Source organism: Bombina bombina, chromosome 10 (assembly GCF_027579735.1).
Source record: "Bombina bombina isolate aBomBom1 chromosome 10, aBomBom1.pri, whole genome shotgun sequence".
Taxonomy (NCBI): domain Eukaryota; kingdom Metazoa; phylum Chordata; class Amphibia; order Anura; family Bombinatoridae; genus Bombina; species Bombina bombina.
This window is the reverse complement of record NC_069508.1, coordinates 40,734,895-40,757,400: the sequence shown is the minus strand read 5'-3', so window position 1 is coordinate 40,757,400 and position 22,506 is coordinate 40,734,895. Positions and strand designations below refer to the sequence as shown.

At 40.7% G+C, this 22,506-nt stretch overlaps 1 protein-coding gene across 2 annotated transcripts in view; it reads left to right on the top strand.

Moving 5' to 3' along the window:
• BTBD8 (BTB domain containing 8) overlaps window positions 1-22,506 on the top strand; it is a 161,638-nt gene that overhangs the window by 61,580 nt on the left and 77,552 nt on the right. For both annotated transcript variants that reach the window (XM_053694007.1, XM_053694004.1), the window contains exon 11: window positions 2,299-2,481. In XM_053694007.1, the coding sequence (XP_053549982.1) occupies window positions 2,299-2,481 (183 nt within the window). The remainder of the gene's footprint in view (window positions 1-2,298; window positions 2,482-22,506) is intronic.

Sequence of the window (22,506 nt, the reverse complement as noted above, 5' to 3'; positions counted from 1 at the left end):
TGATGATCCGTGGACTAATTGTGTCAATAGAAAACAAAATTTATGCTTACCTGATAAATGTATTTATTTCTTGACACGATGAGTCCATGGCCCGCCCTCTTTATTCAGACAGTCTTTTTGTTTTGTAAACCTCAGGGACCTTGTGTTACATCTTTTCTCTACTTTTCCTTTGGTCGAATAACTGGGGGGTTGTGGGAGGGGAAGTGATACTTAACAGCTTTGCTGTGGTGCTCTTTGCTGCCTCCTGCTGGCCAGGAGTGATATTCCCAACAGTAATTCATGATGATCCGTGGACTCATCTTGTCAAGAAATAAATTTATCAGGTAAGCAACAATTTTGTTTCTTCCAAAATTGCTGCCATATAGTGCTCTAGACACTTTTGAGCTTACAAAAGATACCAAGAGAACAAAGAAAATTTGATAATACAAGCAAATTAGAACTTTTTTTAAAAAAATTGCATGCTCTGAATCATGACAGAAAAATGTAGGGTTTCATGTAGTTTTTAATATAAAATGTTTATTAAAACAACTTTGCAATATACATTATTTTGCACCCTGCTGATTTGTCAAGGCTAACTCTGCTACCAATTTTCCCTAATTGGCTTTAGCTGATAACAACTGCAAAAGTTCCCACGGGAATAGGTCCCTCAATTCCTCCTGTATGTGTTTGTAAATTTTGTCCTGTATCTTACAAGTCTTGTTTTATTTAAATGAATTGTATCCATGGACAGCGCTGCGGAATATGTTGGCGCTTAATAAATAAAGTATAATAATAATAATAATAAAACAATTCACTTTATACTAAATTAATCACTGCAACTAACCTTGTTGTCAGCAGACTAAAGCCAAAATTAACTCCTACAAATAAGGCAAATGGGGGCAAAGTTTTGTCTATTGACAGTAAAAAGGATATTAATTTGTTTTAAAGACATTAAAGGGACATGAAACCCAATTTTATTTCTTTCATGATTCAGATAGAATCATTAGATTTTAACCCCTTGAGTGCTAACGAAGGCTCTGAGCCGTCGCAGAGTTCCCACTCAGGTGCTAACAACAGCTCAGAGCCGTCGCTAGCACTCCCACCTTGAGGGAGATCTGGGGGGTCCCACCCAATCCTACCCCAGCAATCTGGCCTGTATAGTGACAGGCATCACCGGGCTTCACGTTTAGCGTGGTGATGTCACGCGCAATGATGTGATGACGTCACCGTACAACTTTATTTAAAAATGACAATAAGTATAGGGAAAGGGGGCATGCTGCTTATAAGGCCTGTATTCCCATTGGAAAGGTAATTGCCTAACCTTATCAACGGTGTAAGTCTTGGGGATCTGGAGAAAAATAAAGTTAAAAAAAATATAGATTTAAAACAAAAAAAACAACAACGTTAAATCAGCTTAGCACCCAGGTGGGAAAGTGCTTAGCACTCAAAAGGGTTAAACAACTTTACTATTTAATTCTATTATCTAATTTGTTTTGTTCTACAGCAACAGATATGTCTAATAATTACAAGGTGTTACTGTATTCTTTATTACCTCCTCAAGTGGAACTATGAATTAACTTCCTTTTCTGTAAAGAAGTGTTTTCTCAAATTACTCCTGAAATAATTTCCACTTAAGCACTGTAAATTATCTTTTCACACAGCTTAAAGGGATATTAAACACTAAATAAATCATTGCTTGAATTATGTATTCAGAGCAAAGATTAGCCTGATAATAACTTGTACATGTATTTTTAAAAAAATATAAGTTGTTTAAATATTGAAAAAATAAGGATAAAGTTAATGTTCATAAAACAGTGTGCACCGCCATATTGCAACTTAGGTTACCTTTTTGGCTAAGGCCAATTAGGAATGGTTATAAATTGCTTATTAGAGTGTGCAACCAATGGCTGTGTGGAATATAGCTGTGTCTGCACTTCCATGTTTAACATGAATTGGAAAGCCCACAATATTCAGAATTAAATTACAGGAAAGGAGAACAAAATAAATAATGAAAGTATATTGCAAAAGTTGTTTACTACATTTTAATGAAACTATTTCTATTAATAACTTGAGGTGCTTAATGTTCCTTTTAATGACTGAAGTCATGTCGTTACTCTAGGAAGTCTCTGTAATTACTAAAGTGAGATTCCCCCCCCTCAAATAAATCTGTGACAGTAGGAAAAGCTGTGTCATTTTTACAGTTTGCCTAATAGAGTTGTATAAATGTTGTTTGCTTGTTATTGCTTTATTAACAATGCCATGCAGAAGCATAAATATGCCAGTTCTCGTTTCTTTTACTGACATGCTTTGGTTGTGAAGTCTTACAGGAATGCGGCCTTTCTATTGATAGAAAGTGACAGACTTGTTGGCAGTCTTCCTGCGGTGAAGTGGGCTGAAATGGCTCGGAATTTAGCGTTGGAACTTCAAGAAGAATGTGTTCACTTTATGGTGACAAACTTTTCGCAGATAATAAAGACAGAAAGCTTTTCTCGTTTGTTACAGGTAAATAGAGAATTCCTTATGTTATGCACTACTTACACTGTGTATAGGGTGAGCCTTGTAACATACTGCGTGCATAGCGTGAGCCTTGTAACATACAAACAGCATTAATATGGATGGTTCCTTCACTGTGCCTTTTTAGAAATCTGTACTTTTATAATGGTCTCCCCTTTCCCAATTACCCATTTTACCTGCTGAAGTGTATTAAATATTTTCCAAATCACTCCTTTTTAATTTTATTTTGTAATTTGAAAAAGCTTCTTTTGCCTGTTGAAACTGCCACCTATACTGAACGTTTTTTAATACTGCAAAGAAGAGTTATGACTACATGTGGCGGGAGCAGAAATCAACCTCCTAGTGGGGAATGGGAGAAAGATCCCAACCTATTTTGAAAGGATGTTCCTGCAGCAGCTTTGAATACAATTAGCTATTTTCAGTTGCATTGTCTCTTTAAAATATTTATTATGTATGTAGGTATTTTCAATGCAGTATTTTAATTGCTGATATATTATATATATATATATATATATATATATATATATATATATATATATATATATATTTCTCCAACATTGGTGTGTCCGGTCCACGGCGTCATCCTTACTTGTGGGATATTCTCTTCCCCAACAGGAAATGGCAGAGAGTCCCAGAAAAGCTGGTCACATGATCCCTCCTAGGCTCCGCCCACCCCAGTCATTCTCTTTGCCGTTGCACAGGCAACATCTCCACGGAGATGGTTAAGAGTTTTTTGGTGTTTAAATGTAGTTTTATTCTTCTATCAAGTGTTTGTTATTTTAAAATAGTGCTGGTATGTACTATTTACTCTGAAACAGAAAAGGATGAAGATTTCTGTTTGTAAGAGGAAGATGATTTTAGCAGACAGTAACTAAAATCGATTGCTGTTTCCACACAGGACTGTTGAGATGAAGTAACTTCAGTTGGGGGAAGCAGTTAGCAGTCTTTTCTGCTTAAGGTATGACTAGCCATATTTCTAACAAGACCATGTAATGCTGGAAGGCTGTCATTTCCCCTCATGGGGACCGGTAAGCCATTTTCTTAGTTAAACATAAAAGAATAAAGGGCTTCAAAAAGGGCTTAAAAACTGGTAGACATTTTTCTGGGCTAAAACAATTGCTTTACTAGGCATATTATGCAGATTCTAACTAATTATTGGTATTATAATCTTGGGGAACGTTTAGAAAAACGGCAGGCACTGTGTTGGACACCTTTTTCAGATGGGGGCCTTTCTAGTTATAGACAGAGCCTCATTCTGGGACTGTATAGGGGTTAAATGTAAAAACGGCTCCGGTTCCGTTAATTTAAGGGTTAAAGCTCTGAAATTTGGTGTGCAATACTTTTAATGCTTTAAGACACTGTGGTGAAATTTTGGTGAATTTTGAACAATTCCTTCATACTTTTTCACATATTCAGTAATAAAGTGTTTTCAGTTTGAAATTTAAAGTGACAGTAACGGTTTTATTTTAAAACGTTTTTTGTGCTTTGTTGACAAGTTTAAGCCTGTTTAACATGTCTGTACCATCAGATAAGCTATGTTCTATATGTATGAAAGCCAATGTGTCTCCCCATTTAAATTTATGTGATAATTGTGCCATAGTGTCCAAACAAAGTAAGGACAGTAATGCAACAGATAATGATATTGCCCAAGATGATTCCTCAAATGAGGGGAGTAAACATGATACTACATCATCCCCTACTGTGTCTACACCAGTTATGCCCACACAGGAGGCCCCTAGTACATCTAGTGCGCCAATACTTATTACCATGCAACAATTAACGGCTGTAATGGATAACTCCATAGCAAATCTTTTATCCAAAATGCCTACTTATCAGAGAAAGCGCGATTGCTCTGTTTTAAACACTGAAGAGCAAGAGGACGCTGATGATAACTGTTCTGACATACCCTCACACCAATCTCAAGGGGCCATGAGGGAGGTTTTGTCTGATGGAGAAATTTCAGATTCAGGAAAAATTTCTCATCAAGCTGAACCTGATGTTGTGACATTTAAATTTAAATTAGAACATCTCCGCGCAGTGCTTAAGGAGGTGTTATCTACTCTGGATGATTGTGACAATTTGGTCATTCCAGAGAAATTATGTAAGATGGACAAGTTCCTAGAGGTTCCGGTGCCCCCCGACGCTTTTCCTATACCCAAGCGGGTGGCGGACATAGTAAATAAAGAGTGGGAAAGGCCCGGCATACCTTTTGTTCCCCCCCTATATTTAAGAAATTATTTCCTATAGTCGACCCCAGAAAGGACTTATGGCAGACAGTCCCCAAGGTCGAGGGGGCGGTTTCTACTCTAAACAAACGCACTACTATTCCTATCGAAGATAGTTGTGCTTTCAAAGATCCTATGGATAAGAAATTAGAGGGTTTGCTTAAAAAGATTTTTGTACAGCAAGGTTACCTTCTACAACCAATTTCATGCATTGTTCCTGTCACTACGGCAGCGTGTTTCTGGTTCGAGGAACTAGAAAAATTGCTCAGTAAAGAATCTTCGTATGAGGAGGTTATGGACAGAGTTCAAGCACTTAAATTGGCTAACTCTTTTGTTTTAGATGCCGCTTTGCAATTAGCTAGATTAGCGGCGAAAAATTCAGGGTTTGCTGTCGTGGCGCGCAGAGTGCTTTGGCTAGTCTTGGTCAGCGGATGTGTCTTCCAAGACAAAATTGCTTAACATTCCTTTCAAAGGTAAAACATTATTTGGACCTGATTTGAAAGAGATTATTTCAGACATCACTGGGGGAAAGGGCCACGCCCTCCCACAGGATAGGTCTTTTAAGGCTAATAATAAGCCTAATTTTCGTCCCTTTCGCAGAAACGGACCAGTCTCTAATTCTGTATCCTCTAAGCAAGAGGGTAATACTTCACAACCCAAACCAGCCTGGAAACCAATGCAAGGCTGGAACAAGGGTAAGCAGGCCAAGAAGCCTACCACTGCTACCAAAACAGCATGAAGGGATAGCCCCCGATCCGGGACCGGATCTAGTGGGGGGCAGACTTTCTCTCTTTGCTCAGGCTTGGGCAAGAGATGTTCAGGATCCTTGGGCGCTAGAAATAGTTTCTCAAGGTTATCTCCTGGAATTCAAGGAACTACCCCCAAGGGGAAGGTTCCACAGGTCTCAATTATCTTCAAACCAAATAAAGAGACAGGCATTCTTACATTGTGTAGAAGACCTGTTAAAGATGGGAGTGATACATCCAGTTCCAATAAGAGAACAAGGATTGGGATTTTTTTCCAATCTGTTCATAGTTCCCAAAAAAGAGGGAACATTCAGACCAATTTTGGATCTAAAGATCCTAAACAAATTTCTCAGGGTACCATCGTTCAAAATGGAAACTATTCGAACGATCCTACCTACTATCCAGGAAAATCAATTTATGACTACCGTGGATTTAAAGGATGCGTACCTACATATTCCTATCCACAAGGAACATCATCAGTTCCTAAGGTTCGCTTTTCTGGACAAGCATTACCAGTTTGTGGCACTTCCATTTGGATTAGCCACTGCTCCAAGGATTTTCACAAAGGTACTAGGGTCCCTTCTAGCGGTTCTAAGACCAAGGGGCATTGCAGTAGTACCTTACTTGGACGACATCCTGATTCAAGCGTCATCCCTGTCAAAAGCAAAGGCTCATACGGACATCGTCCTAGCCTTTCTCAGATCTCACTGATGGAAGGTGAACAAAGAAAAAAGTTCTCTGTCCCCGTCAACAAGAGTTCCCTTCTTGGGAACAATAATAGATTCCTTAGAAATGAGGATTTTTCTGACAGAGGTCAGAAAATCAAAACTTCTAAGCTCTTGTCAAGTACTTCATTCTGTTCCTCGTCCTTCCATAGCGCAGTGCATGGAAGTAATAGGATTGATGGTTGCAACAATGGACATAGTTCCTTTTGCACGAATTCATCTAAGACCATTACAACTATGCATGCTCAGACAGTGGAATGGGGATTATACAGACTTGTCTCTGACGATTCAAGTAGATCAAAAGACCAGAGATTCACTCCGTTGGTGGCTGACCCTGGACAATCTGTCGCAGGGAATGAGCTTCTGCAGACCAGAGTGGGTCATTGTCACGACCGACGCCAGCCTAGTGGGCTGGGGCGCGGTCTGGGAATCCCTGAAAGCTCAGGGTCTATGGTCTCGGGAAGAGTCTCTTCTCCCGATAAACATTCTGGAACTGAGAGCGATATTCAATGCTCTCAGAGCTTGGCCTCAACTAGCAAAGGCCAAATTCATAAGGTTTCAGTCAGACAACATGACGACCGTTGCATATATCAATCATCAGGGGGGAACAAGGACTTCCCTGGCGATGAAAGAAGTGACCAAGATAATTCAATGGGCGGAGGATCACTCCTGCCACTTGTCTGCGATCCACATCCCAGGAGTGGAAAATTGGGAAGCGGATTTTCTGAGTCGTCAGACATTCCATCCGGGGGAGTGGGAACTCCATCCGGAAATCTTTGCCCAAATAACTCAATTATGGGGCATTCCAGACATGGATCTGATGGCGTCTCGTCAGAACTTCAAGGTTCCTTGCTACGGGTCCAGATCCAGGGATCCCAAGGCGACCCTAGTAGATGCACTAGTAGCACCTTGGACCTTCAACCTAGCTTATGTATTCCCACCGTTTCCTCTCATCCCCAGGCTGGTAGCCAGGATCAATCAGGAGAGGGACTTGGTATGCAGACCTGGTGAATATGTCATCGGCTCCACCATGGAAGCTACCTTTGAGACAGGACCTTCTTGTTCAGGGTCCATTCGAACATCCGAATCTGGTTTCCCTCCAACTGACGGCTTGGAGATTGAACGCTTGATTTTATCAAAGCGTGGGTTTTCAGATTCTGTAATAGATACTCTGATTCAGGCTAGAAAGCCTGTAACTAGAAAAATTTACCATAAAATATGGAAAAAATATATCTGTTGGTGTGAATCTAAAGGATTCCCATGGAACAAGATAAAAATTCCTAAGATTCTATCCTTTCTACAAGAAGGTTTGGAGAAAGGATTATCTGCAAGTTCTCTGAAGGGACAGATCTCTGCTTTATCTGTTTTACTTCACAAAAGACTGGCAGCTGTGCCAGATGTTCAAGCATTTGTTCAGGCTCTGGTTAGGATCAAGCCTATTTACAGACCTTTGACTCCTCCCTGGAGTCTAAATCTAGTTCTTTCAGTTCTTCAAGGGGTTCCGTTTGAACCCTTACATTCCGTAGATATTAAGTTATTATCTTGGAAAGTTTTGTTTTTGGTTGCAATTTCTTCTGCTAGAAGAGTTTCAGAGTTATCTGCTCTGCAGTGTTCTCCGCCCTATCTGGTGTTCCATGCAGATAAGGTGGTTTTGCGTACTAAGCCTGGTTTTCTTCCGAAAGTTGTTTCCAACAAAAATATTAACCAGGAGATAGTTGTACCTTCTTTGTGTCCGAATCCAGTTTCAAAGAAGGAACGTTTGTTACACAATTTGGACGTAGTCCGTGCTCTAAAATTCTATTTAGAGGCTACTAAAGATTTCAGACAAACATCTTCCTTGTTTGTTGTTTATTCTGGTAAAAGGAGAGGTCAAAAAGCGACTTCTACCTCTCTTTCCTTTTGGCTTAAAAGCATTATCCGATTGGCTTATGAGACTGCCGGACGGCAGCCTCCTGAAAGAATCACAGCTCACTCCACTAGGGCTGTGGCTTCCACATGGGCCTTCAAGAACGAGGCTTCTGTTGACCAGATATGTAAGGCAGCGACTTGGTCTTCACTGCACACTTTTGCCAAATTTTACAAATTTGATACTTTTGCTTCTTCGGAGGCTATTTTTGGGAGAAAGGTTTTGCAAGCCGTGGTGCCTTCCATTTAGGTGACCTGATTTGCTCCCTCCCTTCATCCGTGTCCTAAAGCTTTGGTATTGGTTCCCACAAGTAAGGATGACGCCGTGGACCGGACACACCAATGTTGGAGAAAACAGAATTTATGCTTACCTGATAAATTACTTTCTCCAACGGTGTGTCCGGTCCACGGCCCGCCCTGGTTTTTTAATCATGTCTGATGAATTATTTTCTCTAACTACAGTCACCACGGTATCATATGGTTTCTCCTATATATATTTCCTCCTGTCCGTCGGTCGAATGACTGGGGTGGGCGGAGCCTAGGAGGGATCATGTGACCAGCTTTTCTGGGACTCTTTGCCATTTCCTGTTGGGGAAGAGAATATCCCACAAGTAAGGATGACGCCGTGGACCGGACACACCGTTGGAGAAAGTAATTTATCAGGTAAGCATAAATTCTGTTATATATATAAACTACTATAGTTTTCCTTTAAATTTTAACACATTTTATTTAGACATTTCTTTTGCTGTGCACCTGAAGTTTTTTTTTTTTTTCTGGGGTTGGCGATGTCAGGGAGCAATTTTATCAACGGATACCAAACTGCATTTCTGTTGACATGTCCCACTTAATGAGATATAGGTAGGGCAGTTCTAACCGCTGCTTCATAAACTTTCTCCATCTGGAGTTGGCGGATTAAGATCAACCCAGATTCATTCAACTGGGGTGATTGACAAGCCCTAATCTCATGATATTGGTTGCACGAGTGTAGGGGACGACATTTCACAAGTGTTCACTTATGCAATGATAAATACAGGGAACATATGCTCCCCACAATCTGTGATGGAATGCGGACAGGTTCACAGCATGCGAGTCCTGTCTGTTCACAGATTGATAAATCTTGCCCTAAGGTTTAATTTAATAAATGTAGGAAGATATTGATATAAAGCGGATGTAAGTTAAAATCTTGTACGTGTCAGTAACCAGAAAAAAAAGCTCTTCCGTCTAAAAGAGAATATTTCAAAATATATTAGTGTATACATTTTTTTGAGGAAAAAAATTGATCTTCCTATGCTGAGTAAACCAACTTTTTATTTTTTTTATCATATTTACAGTATACATATATTAGTAAAAATGCTTCTGGTAAAAGTAATCACTGTTTTAGTGTTCAAAAATGTTAAGCATAGCTAGATATTCAGTGCACCAGAATTAGAAATACTGCAGCTGCTTAGAGCGCCAGTGGGGCTTGAATCATGTCAGTAATTAACAAATTTAGTCATTACCAGATGGTACAAGCACCGTAGGCTCTTTGAGTAAAAAGTAAACCAACTTTTTATTTTTTTATTGAAAGACCAATTTTAAGGGTGACGAGCACATGATAAAATTTTAGCATATACAGAAGTCTGTTACAAACTCTGACAACTGTACAGTAAAAATAGAATACAGAATGTTACAGACCAGATACAGAGCACTTTTCAAGTTACCAGAATACCTGCTCCCCATTTCCTAAAAGCATCTGCAAGTACGTTTAAAGGGCACATAGAATATCAGTGTACAATATAATAATATGTACAGTGCTTGTACAACAATAACAGGCGAAAGACAAGAGCTTGCATTTTCTACCTCCTGGAGGTTTTAAGGCCTCTCTCTTGGACCTTTTAATACCAACAGTACGAGACAAAGGAGGATTGTTTAAGGACATCTCAATGCAGTAGAATGGCTTAATTAAAGGGCCATAATACCCAAATGTTTAAACACTTGAAAGTGATGCAGCATAGCTGTAAAAAGCTGACTAGAAAATATCACCTGAACATCTCTATGTAAAAAAGAAAGATATTTTACCTCAAAAGTTCCTCAGTAGCCACCTCCCATTGTAAAGGATTTCTAAGCAGCATATTAGTATGTCTGTCCTGGGACAGCTGAAAGGATGAGCCTCGTGCACTCTCATATTATTTCCCTATTCAGATTAGGGAAGTCTACAATGAAATCTCATGAGAGTTAAAGGGACATGAAACCCAAATTTTTTCTCTCATGATTTAGAAAGAGCATACGATTTTAAACAACTTTCTAATTTACTTCTATTATCTAATTTGCTTCATTCTCTTAATATTGTTTGCTGAAAAGCATATCTAGATAGGCTCAGTAGCTGCTGATTGGTGGCAGCACAAAGGTGCTTCGTGTGATTGGCTCATCCATATGCATTGCTATTTCTTCAACAAAGGATCTCTAAAAATTAATACAAATTAGATAATAGAAGAATATTGAAATGTTGTTTAAAATTGTATTCTCTATCTGAATCATGAAAGAAAAAATGTGGGTTTAATGTTCCTTTAAGTCAAATCTCATGAGATCACAGTAAAAGAGTTCATGACCTCAGCACTGCTGATGCTGATTGGCTGCTGTTCATTTCATTTTTTTTTTTTTTTTTTTTTACCTGCAGCTGGGAGCAGCTGAATTATAACTTTTTACACAGTTGAGCTGAGAAGATTGTGAGGTAAAATATCTTCCTTTTTTACATAGAGATGCTCAGGGGATATTTTCCTGTCAGCTTTTTACAGTTATACTGCATCAGTTTCAAGTGATTTAGCATATGAGTATTATGTCCCTTTAACAAGTGCATAATAAAAAGACAATGCAATAACACTTGCTCTGAATTTCAAATAAACAGTAGATATTTTTCGGAAAATTTTAATTTTTTTCTCCTCATTTTGCCGGGCCCCTGTATCATGTGACATCAGCCAATCACAGACTAGTATACGTATACCCTGTGAGCTTCTGCACACGCTCAGTAGGATCTTGTTCCCCAGGAAGTGGGAATATAAAAAGATTGTGCAAAATTTGATAATGGAAGTAAATTGGGAAGTATCTTAAAACTGCTGCTCTTTCTGAATCATAAAAGTTTATTTTGACTTGAGTGTCCCTTTAAATGATGATAGGGCCACTCTTGGACACTTGGCTTATATTTCTAAACAACAACATAGAAAGGTTTGAATTATGTATCTATGTTTTAACATCAACTGTAAACTAAATATATGTACGAGAAGGAAGGTAAACCAACTTTTTGAGCGGTAATTGTCCCTGTTGGCCAGTGAGCAATGAATACCTGGGTATCATTTGCACTGAGATAAACGTTTCTTTTTTTCACTTTAAAGAGCTTTTGCTAAAAAAAAAAAAAATCATGAAAAATGTGCTGCTGTTGTTTAATATACATGGTAGATCCTTTGTGAGCACGATCTCCTTGAGTTATGTTTTCAAGCACTGATACAGCAAAATGCTCTAAGTATCTTGTAAGCAACAATTGCAAAAAGGATACTAGTTCAAAGAGCTCATATGCTGTGTTTTTAGAAGGGTGATAAATGTATTTTATGTTGTCCCAAGGAGATGAACGCATACCTCTCCAACATTTTTAGCTGGGTATTAGGGAGTCAGGAGGTTAATGGGGGCCAGTCACTTTCTGGGAGGAGCCGTGTTAGGAGGGGGTGGGAAAGTGAGTGAGATTGCGGGTGTGTCTGGGCAGTCAGTAGGTGTGTGGGTGGTCAGTGGGTGAGATTGTGGGTGTGTCTGGGCAGTCAGTAGGTGTCTGGGTGGTCAGTGGGTAAGATTGTGGGTGTGCCAGGACTGTCAGTAGGTGTGCCTGGGTAGTTTGTAGTCATGTATGGGTGCTCCATGTGTGGGGCTAAGGTAAATTCTACAAATGGGGACACATGTTTCAGAGGGACAGTAGGACAGAGCTCAGAATCACAGATTGTCCCTCACAAATCGGGACCGTTGTGAGGTCTATGGAAAACTAAAGATTGCAGCTAAAAATGTTGGTTACATTGAATAAGACAGACTCACACGAAGAGGGGACAGAGAGGCAGAGTGCAATTACTAGTGTGCCATCTGTATGTTACCAGTCCAGTCATTCACAACCAGGGACCAATTCTTTAAAACACTCCGCTCAGACGGGATTCGCTAAAACACTCCGCTCAGGCGGGATTCTCTAAAACACTCCGCTCAGGCGGGATTCTCTAAAACACTCCGCTCAGGCGGGATTCTCTAAAACACTCCGCTCAGGCGGGATTCTCTAAAACACTCCGCTCAGGCGGGATTCTCTAAAACACTCCGCTCAGGCGGGATTCTCTAAAACACTCCGCTCTGGCGGGATTCTCTAAAACACTCCGCTCTGGCGGGATTCTCAAAATGTCCATCTGTGCTATGAGATCCTTCAATGGATTCTCTAACAGCAAATTTTAACTTAAAGGAAAATTCCGGTCAAAATCTCAATGCACATAGATGAATTACATCTTTGAACTGAAAAATATTTACAGTATACATATATTAGTAAAAATGCTTCTGGTAAAAGTAATCACTGTTTTAGTGTTCAAAAATGTTAAGCATAGCTAGATATTCAGTGCACCAGAATTTGAAATACTGCAGCTGCTTAGAGCGCCAGTGGGGCTTGAATCATGTCAGTAATTAACAAATTTAGTCATTACCAGATGGTACAAGCACCGTAGGCTCTTTGAGTAAGTGCTGTGTTTAAAATGCTGGTGCACAGTGCATACTTATACACTTTTGAAACAGCTATAGCTTTTATTAGAAGCATTTTTTGCTTATACAATGACCACTGAAATGCAGTCATGTGGATTCCAATTTTGGCCAAAATGCCCCTTTTATTAACTGAGTTTCTTGCTAAGGGGTGTAACCTAGATTTCCATTTTCAAAGGAGAGACATAGCCATTATAGTGCTCAATAAAATTAGCGGTGTAAGAAGCACATTGTAAGTACAAATTCACAATTGTGTCCGGAGATGCAGGGAGAGTCTGCGAATCCCGACTCGTATTAACAGCTCTACAAGCAATCAGCGTTGTCTAACTTCGCTTCGCTGCCGGCTTTCTTCTCTCAAGTCCATGGCGGAGGTGCTGCTACTATTCGTCACACTTGAAGGGCCGTGTTCCTGTTCCACGGCGTAGATTCCAGTAAGATCGTTTCATTTTACTTCATCAGAATGTACTGTAACTTATTTGTTATCCCGTAAGGAACTATCTTGCGGGACTTATTAAGTATATTTATAGGGCCTCAGTGAGACTCCTTTGATATCTTGGAATCGAGGGTTAATATCTTCCGAGGGGGATTATTGAAGAGTGGGGTTTTTAATCATGTTTGTTATGTGATTCAATCTGCTTATGTGCAGTGTTATCTGGGCTCTTGGCTTAGAACATAAAGGCCTTTGTATTTTTTTTTTTATTTTTTAACTGTACGGTTCACCTTGTGACTAGACGTGTTTACGTTCTGGTCTTCCATTTCCGCATTCCTGACCGTGTGGCGACTGAAAAAATTAGAGTCTGCTTGTGTCTGGTTCTAGGAGGTGGTGAGTGCCCCAGTCATTGTGGGTCTCAGGTGCCGTTTAAGTTTTTTCTTAGTCCATATCATTATATTCTCTATCTAGTTATGGGGGATTCTGATGCTAAGACTGTTCACAATTCAGATTCTTCGACTTGTGAAGAATGCGAATTGGCCCCGTTGACACAGGTCAATCAGTTATGTTCGATATGCCGTATTAGAGCGCCCTGTTCCTCGGGCTCGTGGAATCAGGGGTCTGCTGAGCCATTCGCCTCTGGGTGTTCTGTCCTTCAAGAGGCGTGTTCCCTACCGCTCCCTACTGCTACACATGCGGGTAACCTAGATTATGTTTATCCCTCCTTACAGGGCGGATTGTTCCCCCCGGAGGTTGCAGCTCGTTCTCACTTAACATATTTTTGGCGATTATGCGTCTGCAAAGTCCAGGCGTTTATTTGCATTTGTGCTTGTGCCCGATCGTCCCGGGTCTACCGGCCTTGGGTGGGCCTATACAGTTCCCTGCGGGTGTAGCTGTCCATGAGTGTTGTGCCTTTCGTTACAGAATAGCTTGTCTTGGCGTTTTACTCAGACACGTTTTTGAGTTTATTAGAGGATCCTATCCTTAACTGATACGGGAATCCACAGTCTTCTACTTCGAATGGTTCACCTCATTAGACATTAGGGAATTACGTAATTTCCAAATTGTCTGATTATTGAGATCTTTCCCAGCTTTTTGTTGGAAGATCGGGGTTCCGTTTGGCTGGTCTTGCGGGTATGTCTGCTTTCTTCCTGGGCGTTAACCTACAGGTTACCTTATATTTTCTTTTATCCGGTTAGGATGTCTTTTAATTTCGATTGTGTTTCCTTCGGGAACTTCTGGGATCGATTCTCTCTGGTTGCTTCTTCGGAAGTTTAAGGGACACGTTAGTCCTAGGTTTGTCCGTTGTAACTTACCCTTTGAGGGAGGATTTAGCCAGCTTGACGGTTATGACCCCAGCTGCGACTGGTCCTGCTGGAATTCAGATCTTCTGTCCTGTGGCTTATTCAGACACGTGGCTCCTGTTCTGCCTGGCTGGTTCGATGGGGTGCTGAGTGCTCACATTATTATTTGTGTGTTTTCTTGTTTTTGTTTACAAGTTCAGCTAAACACTCTAAAAGGGTTCGCATGCCTGGGAGGATTGTGTCAGTCCTTATTAAGCATTCAATCTGGTGACTGGGTCGGTGGAGTTCCACTGCGTCACTCTCTTGGCTCCGATTTCCTCGGGGCCTAGAGTTTCCTTCCTCTCTTGGGAAGATTGGGGGCTTAGAGCCTCCTATCGCTGTTTTGAGCGGTTTGGCCTTTTGAGGCTCTGGAATTGTCCTTGGACTTGTTCCTGCTGTGGTTCTCTTCTTGAGACCTTTCAGACTTCGTCCGTTCCTCGGGTTCCTTCGGGGGACCTGGTTCCCTTCAGGAGTTGGTTCCTTTGTAGAGACATGGGCAGTGTGGTCTCCTTGAGCTCTGATTAGGGTTTCTTCCCCGGAGCTGGGGGATGCTCCGCATCCTTTCATCTTCTCCTCTCCTCCTCTTTGGGGGTGATGTGGAGACTAGCCTTTGTTCGAGTGACTTTGTCCTCAAGAAATCCCCTTGTTCTTGGTCGTAGTGTGGCTATTGCGCCTAGGGCTCTAGTGGTGGTCTTTGCTTCCTTAGCTCCTTGGGGCGTTGGACTCTGGCAAGGGGTGGTCTTGTCTCCTGGTCGGGACTTGAGAGTTTTTCTTGTTGTTTATTTTACTTTGGACATTGTATGGTATCTCCCGAGGGGCTGGTTTTATATCAAATGGGGGATTTCAGTTTCCGGGTTCTTCTTTATTTGGGGGCTCGGACCTCTCCTCGCTCTGGTTCTTCAGGTGGCTGAGGTTTTTCTCAGCGTTTACTTTGTGGATCCCGTTGCGGGTTGTACCGGACTGTTAGGATCTAGAGCTGGTCTGGGGTTCCCCAGTTCCAGGAAACTTGGGCGGTGTCTTTTGGTTGGGCTAGTTGAACTGGTTCAGTTGACCAGGTTTTTCTGGGTGCCGATGCCCCCTTGTCTTGCCTTTCGCCTTGGTCGGCTTGCTGAAAGAGTGTGATGGCTTTACTGCTCTGCCAGCAAAGGGGTTCGCTGTGGAACCTCTGCAGCTATGGCACCTTGATCTGTGTGCTATCCAGTTAAAATCTTCAGGGGATTCCTTCCAGGTCAGGGCGTTGGAGAAATGTTCTCTCGGTTCAGCCTATGGTTGTGTCCTGGGGGCAGGTGCTCTGTCCTTCAGGCCCCCTTTGTCTTAGGGGGGGGGCTTATATCCTTCTTTGGAAGTGTGGTCCCTATCTTAAGGTTTCTCCTTGCTTCAGGAGATTAGGACAGACGGGTTAACCTTTTTCGAAGAGAGGTATTCTCTCTGGGTTCTGTCCATTTGGGAGAGTTGCTGGCTCTGCCTTGAGTCTATGTTGGGCCTTTAGCTAGATCTCTAGGTCTATGGCCTTGTCGACGGTCTCCATGTGGTATTTCGGGTTGGCAACCGAGCACTATTGTAATGGCTGTGCCATGTTTTCCGCTCGTTGTTTCTCTGCTCCCCCGATTTCAGACCTGCCGATGCTTGGGCTGGCCCGGCTGGAGGTAGGTCCTGAGATCCGTTGTTCTTTCGGATCTTGGGGGCGCATTGGTCCTTGTTGAGGTTCTGGGCTCTTCTTTTATTTTGAGACCTATGTGTAGGTCTGGCAGTTTTGGTTGCCTAGAGTGTGCCTTCTGTAGTGGAGGTTTAGCACTCTACATTTTGGTAGCCGCTTCTAGCAAGTATTCTTCTGTGTCATCCTGAGGATGGCTGCTTGTTCTTGACTCAGGTGTTTACCTTTGTCTGGGTCTGCTACATGTAATTTTGCCTGAATTTCTCAGGGTTCTGAGTTTGGATGATGTTTGGTCTTCGTTTTCAGTTGTTCCTAGGCGCTGGTTGACTTGCCGCCTGGCAAGTGAAGCGTTGCTCTTTGAAGCCAGCTACAGCTGTTTGCGCCTTGATCGAGTGCTAGCAGCTATTTCTGTCCTTGCAGGATGTTGGGAGAACTTTTTCTCTGTTCTGCTACCGGTTCTAAACCTGTGGTTTCTATTTGGATTGGGTGTTGCCTCCCCTTGTTGTCAGGACCCATTTAGGTCTTGCGAGCTTGGTTTGATGGGGGCTTTTCCTTTTATGGAGTTTGTGGTAACCTTTCGGTTCCCATTTGGTTCTTCCTTGCCTTATTCCTTTGAGAGTTTTGGCGGGGGTTCCAGTTGCTAGTAAAGGGTGTGTGGTGGGGGACCGACTGTTGGGTGACGGTGTCTCCTGGAGGAATGTTGGCTCAGTTGTGTCTGATGTTGCGGTCTCTAGCTAGGCTTCCGGGCTATCTGCTGGTCAGTGTTATTGGGGCCTTTTCCCTTTTTGTTTTCTCGGCTTTGGACGCCCTCAGAATGGGCCGCCTATTGTACCCTCCCGTTTTGGCATTCAGTGTCCTCTATAGCTTGGGTATTGTTTTCCCAAAAATAATGAATGCAGCTGTGGACTCTTTCCATTTAGGAAAAAAAACATAAATTATGCTTACCTGATAATTTTCTTTTCTTCCGATGGAAAGAGTCCACAGCTTCCCACCCATCTTTTTTTATGTGTGGCGTCTTTGTTTTTTATTCTTCTGGCACCTTTTTACCCAGATGTTTCTTCTACTGTTCCTTGTTCCTCTGCAGAATGACTGGGGGATGAGGGAAGTGGGAGGAGTATTTAAGCCTTTGGCTGGGGTGTCTTTGCATCCTCCTGGTGGCCAGGTTCTTATTTCCCAAAAGTAATGAATGCAGCTGTGAACTCTCTCCATCGGAAGAAAAGAAAATTATCAGGTAAGGATAATGTATGTTTTCCAATTTACTTTCACTTTTTGAATCACCAGCTCCTACTGAGCATGTGCAAGACTTCACAGAATATCCGTTTATGCATTTGTGATTGGCTGATGGCTGTCACATGATACAGGGGGAGTGGAAATAGAAATAACTTTTAAATTTGTCAAAAAAAATCAACTCATTTGAAGTTCTGACTAAGTTCTATTGCATTGTCTTTTTATCATGCATTTATTGATTATACAAATGTACTGTATTTACTGGTCCGTTAACAATTGTAAGAAAATATTAGGAAGACATTTTCTTATAAAGGCAGCATTTTGGTCACTTTAAGAGGATACCCAAGATAGGAAAAAAAGGACATGCACAACCCAAAATAGATTCTGCACTGAACAGTAGCTTCAAGCAAATCATGTCAAGTGGCATTTGTTCACTAGAAGAGAACTACTCCGGTCTCAGCTGTAAACAAATACCATAAATATTTGCACAGTATATCCTTTCAAGCCTAACTGGGGGTGGGTTGAAAACATTATTGGATAAGGGAACCTGTTTTGTGGGTCCCCCCCCACAAAACATTGGCGCTCTTTCTAATTTCCAGGTTACTCAATTTAAGATAAATTGGATTTACTGATTGGCGTGTGATTATTTCCCCCCCCCCCCCCCCGTTGGTCCTGTCATCTTTTCCTATTTATAGCTTTTTATTTTTTTAAACAATGTGCTATGGACGTCAGTATTTTGACTGTGATGTACAATGTACTGTTATATGCTATTCTATTACAAATCCTATTAAAAATAATATTTAAAAAACAACAACAAAGCAACTAACTTTAGTTAAGGTCTTTCAATTTGAATGCTTTAGTCTGCCAGAAATGGATGTCTTCAGCATGTTCTTTACATTTATAGCCAAGTTTATTTGAAATATAATGCTGCAAGTGCTAGGTTAAAGGACCAGTAAATAAAGTAGATTTGCATAATCGACAAATGCACAATAAAAAGACAACACAACCGCACTTAGTCTGAACTTCAAATAAGTAGTAGATTTTCTTTCTGACAAATTTCAAAGTTATGTCTATTTCCACACCTCCTGTATCATGTGACAGCCATCAGCCAATCACAAACACATATTTCTTTCATGTATTTGGCAAGAGTCCATGAGCTAGTGACGTATGGGATATACAATCCTACCAGGAGGGGCAAAGTTTCCCAAACCTCAAAATGCCTATAAATACACCCCTGACCACACCCACAATTCAGTTTTACAAATTTTGCCTCCCTATGGAGGTGGGGAAGTAAGTTTGCGCTTGATTTTCTTCTGTGATATGCGCTTCTCAGCATTTTGAAGCCCGATTCCTCTCAGAGTACAGTGTTTGTCAGAGGGATGTGAAGGGAGTATCACCTATTGATTCTATGTTTTTTTTTCACGGGGATCTATTTCATAGGTTCGTAGAGATTCATCTGCTACCTCCCTTTTCAGATCGACGATATATTCTCATATTCCATTACCTCTAATGATAACTGTTTCAGTACTGGTTTGGTTATCTGCTATATGTGAATGGGGTGTCTTTCGGTAACTATGTTTTCATTACTTAAGACACTCTCAGCTATGGTTTGGCACTTTTATGTATTAATTTAAAGTTTGAAATATATTTATTGTACTTATATTTGCCATGAGTCGGGTTTATGCATATTTCCTTTTGCAGACTATCAGTTTAAAAATTGGGAAACCTATTTAGGAAGTTCTTACCTGGGGTATAGTCTTTTATTCAAATTGACTGTTTTTCTCATTAAATTTCGTGGGCAAAATTAGGCTTGTGAGGTCGCAAAATGCTGATATTTATTGCGTCCTTTTTTGGTGCGAGAATTTTTTGGGCGCGAATGTGCGTTTGGTGACGCAAATTCGTAATTTCCGGTGTCTTAGTTGACGCCAGGTTTCCTTGCATAAGGTTGCGTCTGCTATGACACGAGTTGTGTCATTTCTGGATGTTTTTTTTTTTTTTTTTTTTTTTTTATTGAGGGAAAAGCGATACATAGATAAATTACAAAACAGAAAAAAGAAAAGGAAATCGGGATACATCTTCATCTTGTATAATCGACATGGGATTACATCTTAAATAAAATAACATATAGAAAAGATTTTCCCCATGTTGCTTGCATTTAATACATCTTTCCCAATGTTTTATCGGTTTAGCTTTACTGGGATATTTTGCTTTTCCCCCCTTGAACCATTTTCTCTTTTCTTACATTCTTTGTACGGAACATTTATATATACACTGATACACTTTAAATAAATGATACTGTTCCTTAACCATTTTCTTGAGTTCTCCTGCACAATGTTACTCTTATTTATCTTAATTTCTCACCAGGGGGCTAAAAAAAAAAAAAACCCTCCATTATATAATAGAGTAAACACAAAAAAAATCAAAGAAAGATTGCCAACATATTAAAAAACATTGCCCACCGGGGGGGCGGGGGGGAGGAGAGAAGGGAAAAAAGGAACGAAGAGAGAGGAAAAAAAAAAAAAAAAAACCCCTGATATTACAAAAACTTTGTTATAAGCTTACCCAATTTGAAGGTAATGTTCCATTTACAATTAATTCTAGGAAAGGTATAGAGTCTTGAAATGTAGATAGTATCTGGTGTTGCACTGTGGTAGGTGATATGTATATATACTTTTTCCATTTCTTAAAAAATGTAATCACCTGGTTTTCTGCCCCTTTATCTAATCCTATGGTTTCTATCATGATCTGACCTCTCATATGATTCAAGAATTCCGTTAAGGACGGAGCATTTTTATGCTTCCACTTTTTACATATTTCATTTCTTGCGATTAGGATTGCCGAGTTTATAAATAATCTGTCTCCAATATTATGTATTGGATTTAGAAAAAAGACATGTTTCTCCAACATAGGTGTGTCCGGTCCACGGCGTCATCCTTACTTGTGGGATATTCTCTTCCCCAACAGGAAATGGCAAAGAGCCCAGCAAAGCTGGTCACATGATCCCTCCTAGGCTCCGCCTACCCCAGTCATTCTCTTTGCCGTTGTACAGGCAACATCTCCACGGAGATGGCTTAGAGTTTTTTAGTGTTTAACTGTAGTTTTTATTATTCAATCAAGAGTTTGTTATTTTAAAATAGTGCTGGTATGTACTATTTACTCAGAAACAGAAAAGAGATGAAGATTTCTGTTTGTATGAGGAAAATGATTTTAGCACCGTAACTAAAATCCATGGCTGTTCCACACAGGACTGTTGAGAGCAATTAACTTCAGTTGGGGGAACAGTGTGCAGTCTCTTACTGCTTGAGGTATGACACATTCTAACAAGACGATGTAATGCTGGAAGCTGTCATTTTCCCTATGGGATCCGGTAAGCCATGTTTATTAAGATAGTAAATAAGGGCTTCACAAGGGCTTATTAAGACTGTAGACTTTTCTCCAACATAGGTGTGTCCGGTCCACGGCGTCATCCTTACTTGTGGGATATTCTCTTCCCCAACAGGAAATGGCAAAGAGCCCAGCAAAGCTGGTCACATGATCCCTCCTAGGCTCCGCCTACCCCAGTCATTCTCTTTGCCGTTGTACAGGCAACATCTCCACGGAGATGGCTTAGAGTTTTTTAGTGTTTAACTGTAGTTTTTCATTATTCAATCAAGAGTTTGTTATTTTCAAATAGTGCTGGTACGTACTATTTACTCAGAAACAGAAAAGAGATGAAGAATTCTGTTTGTATGAGGAAAATGATTTTAGCAACCGTAACTAAAATCCATGGCTGTTCCACACAGGACTGTTGAGAGCATTAACTTCAGTTGGGGGAACAGTTTGCAGTCCTTGCTGCTTGAGGTATGACACATTCTAACAAGACGATGTAATGCTGGAAGCTGTCATTTTCCCTATGGGATCCGGTAAGCCATGTTTATTACGATTGTAAATAAGGGCTTCACAAGGGCTTATTTAGACTGTAGACATTTTTTGGGCTAAATCGATTGATATTAACTCTTATTTAGCCTTGAGGAATCATTTATTCTGGGTATTTTGATATAATAATATCGGCAGGCACTGTTTTAGACACCTTATTCTTTAGGGGCTTTCCCAAAGCATAGGCAGAGTCTCATTTTCGCGCCGGTGTTGCGCACTTGTTTTTGAGAGGCATGGCATGCAGTCGCATGTGAGAGGAGCTCTGATACTTATAAAAGACTTCTGAAGGCATCATTTGGTATCGTATTCCCCTTGGGTTTGGTTGGGTCTCAGCAAAGCAGATACCAGGGACTGTAAAGGGGTTAAAGCTTAAAACGGCTCCGGTTCCGTTATTTTAAGGGTTAAAGCTTCCAAATTTGGTGTGCAATATTTTCAAGGCTTTAAGACACTGTGGTGAAAGTTTTGTGAATTTTGAACAATTCCTTCATGTTTTTTCGCAATTGCAGTAATAAAGTGTGTTCAGTTTAAAATTTAAAGTGACAGTAACGGTTTTTATTTAAAAAGTTTTTTGTACTTTCTTATCAAGTTTATGCCTGTTTAACATGTCTGAACTACCAGATAGACTGTGTTCTGAATGTGGGGAAGCCAGAATTCCTATTCATTTAAATAAATGTGATTTATGTGATAATGATAATGATGCCCAAGATGATTCCTCAAGTGAGGGGAGTAAGCATGGTACTGCATCATTCCCTCCTTCGTCTACACGAGTCTTGCCCACTCAGGAGGCCCCTAGTACATCTAGCGCGCCAATACTCCTTACTATGCAACAATTAACGGCTGTAATGGATAATTCTGTCAAAAACATTTTAGCCAAAATGAACCCTTGTCAGCGTAAGCGTGGATGCTCTGTTTTAGTTACTGAAGAGCATGACGACGCTGATATTAATATCTCTGAAGGGCCCCTAACCCAATCTGAGGGGGCCAGGGAGGTTTTGTCTGAGGGAGAAATTACTGATTTAGGGAATATTTCTCAGCAGGCTGAATCTGATGTGATTACTTTTAAATTTAAATTGGAACATCTCCGCATTTTGCTTAAG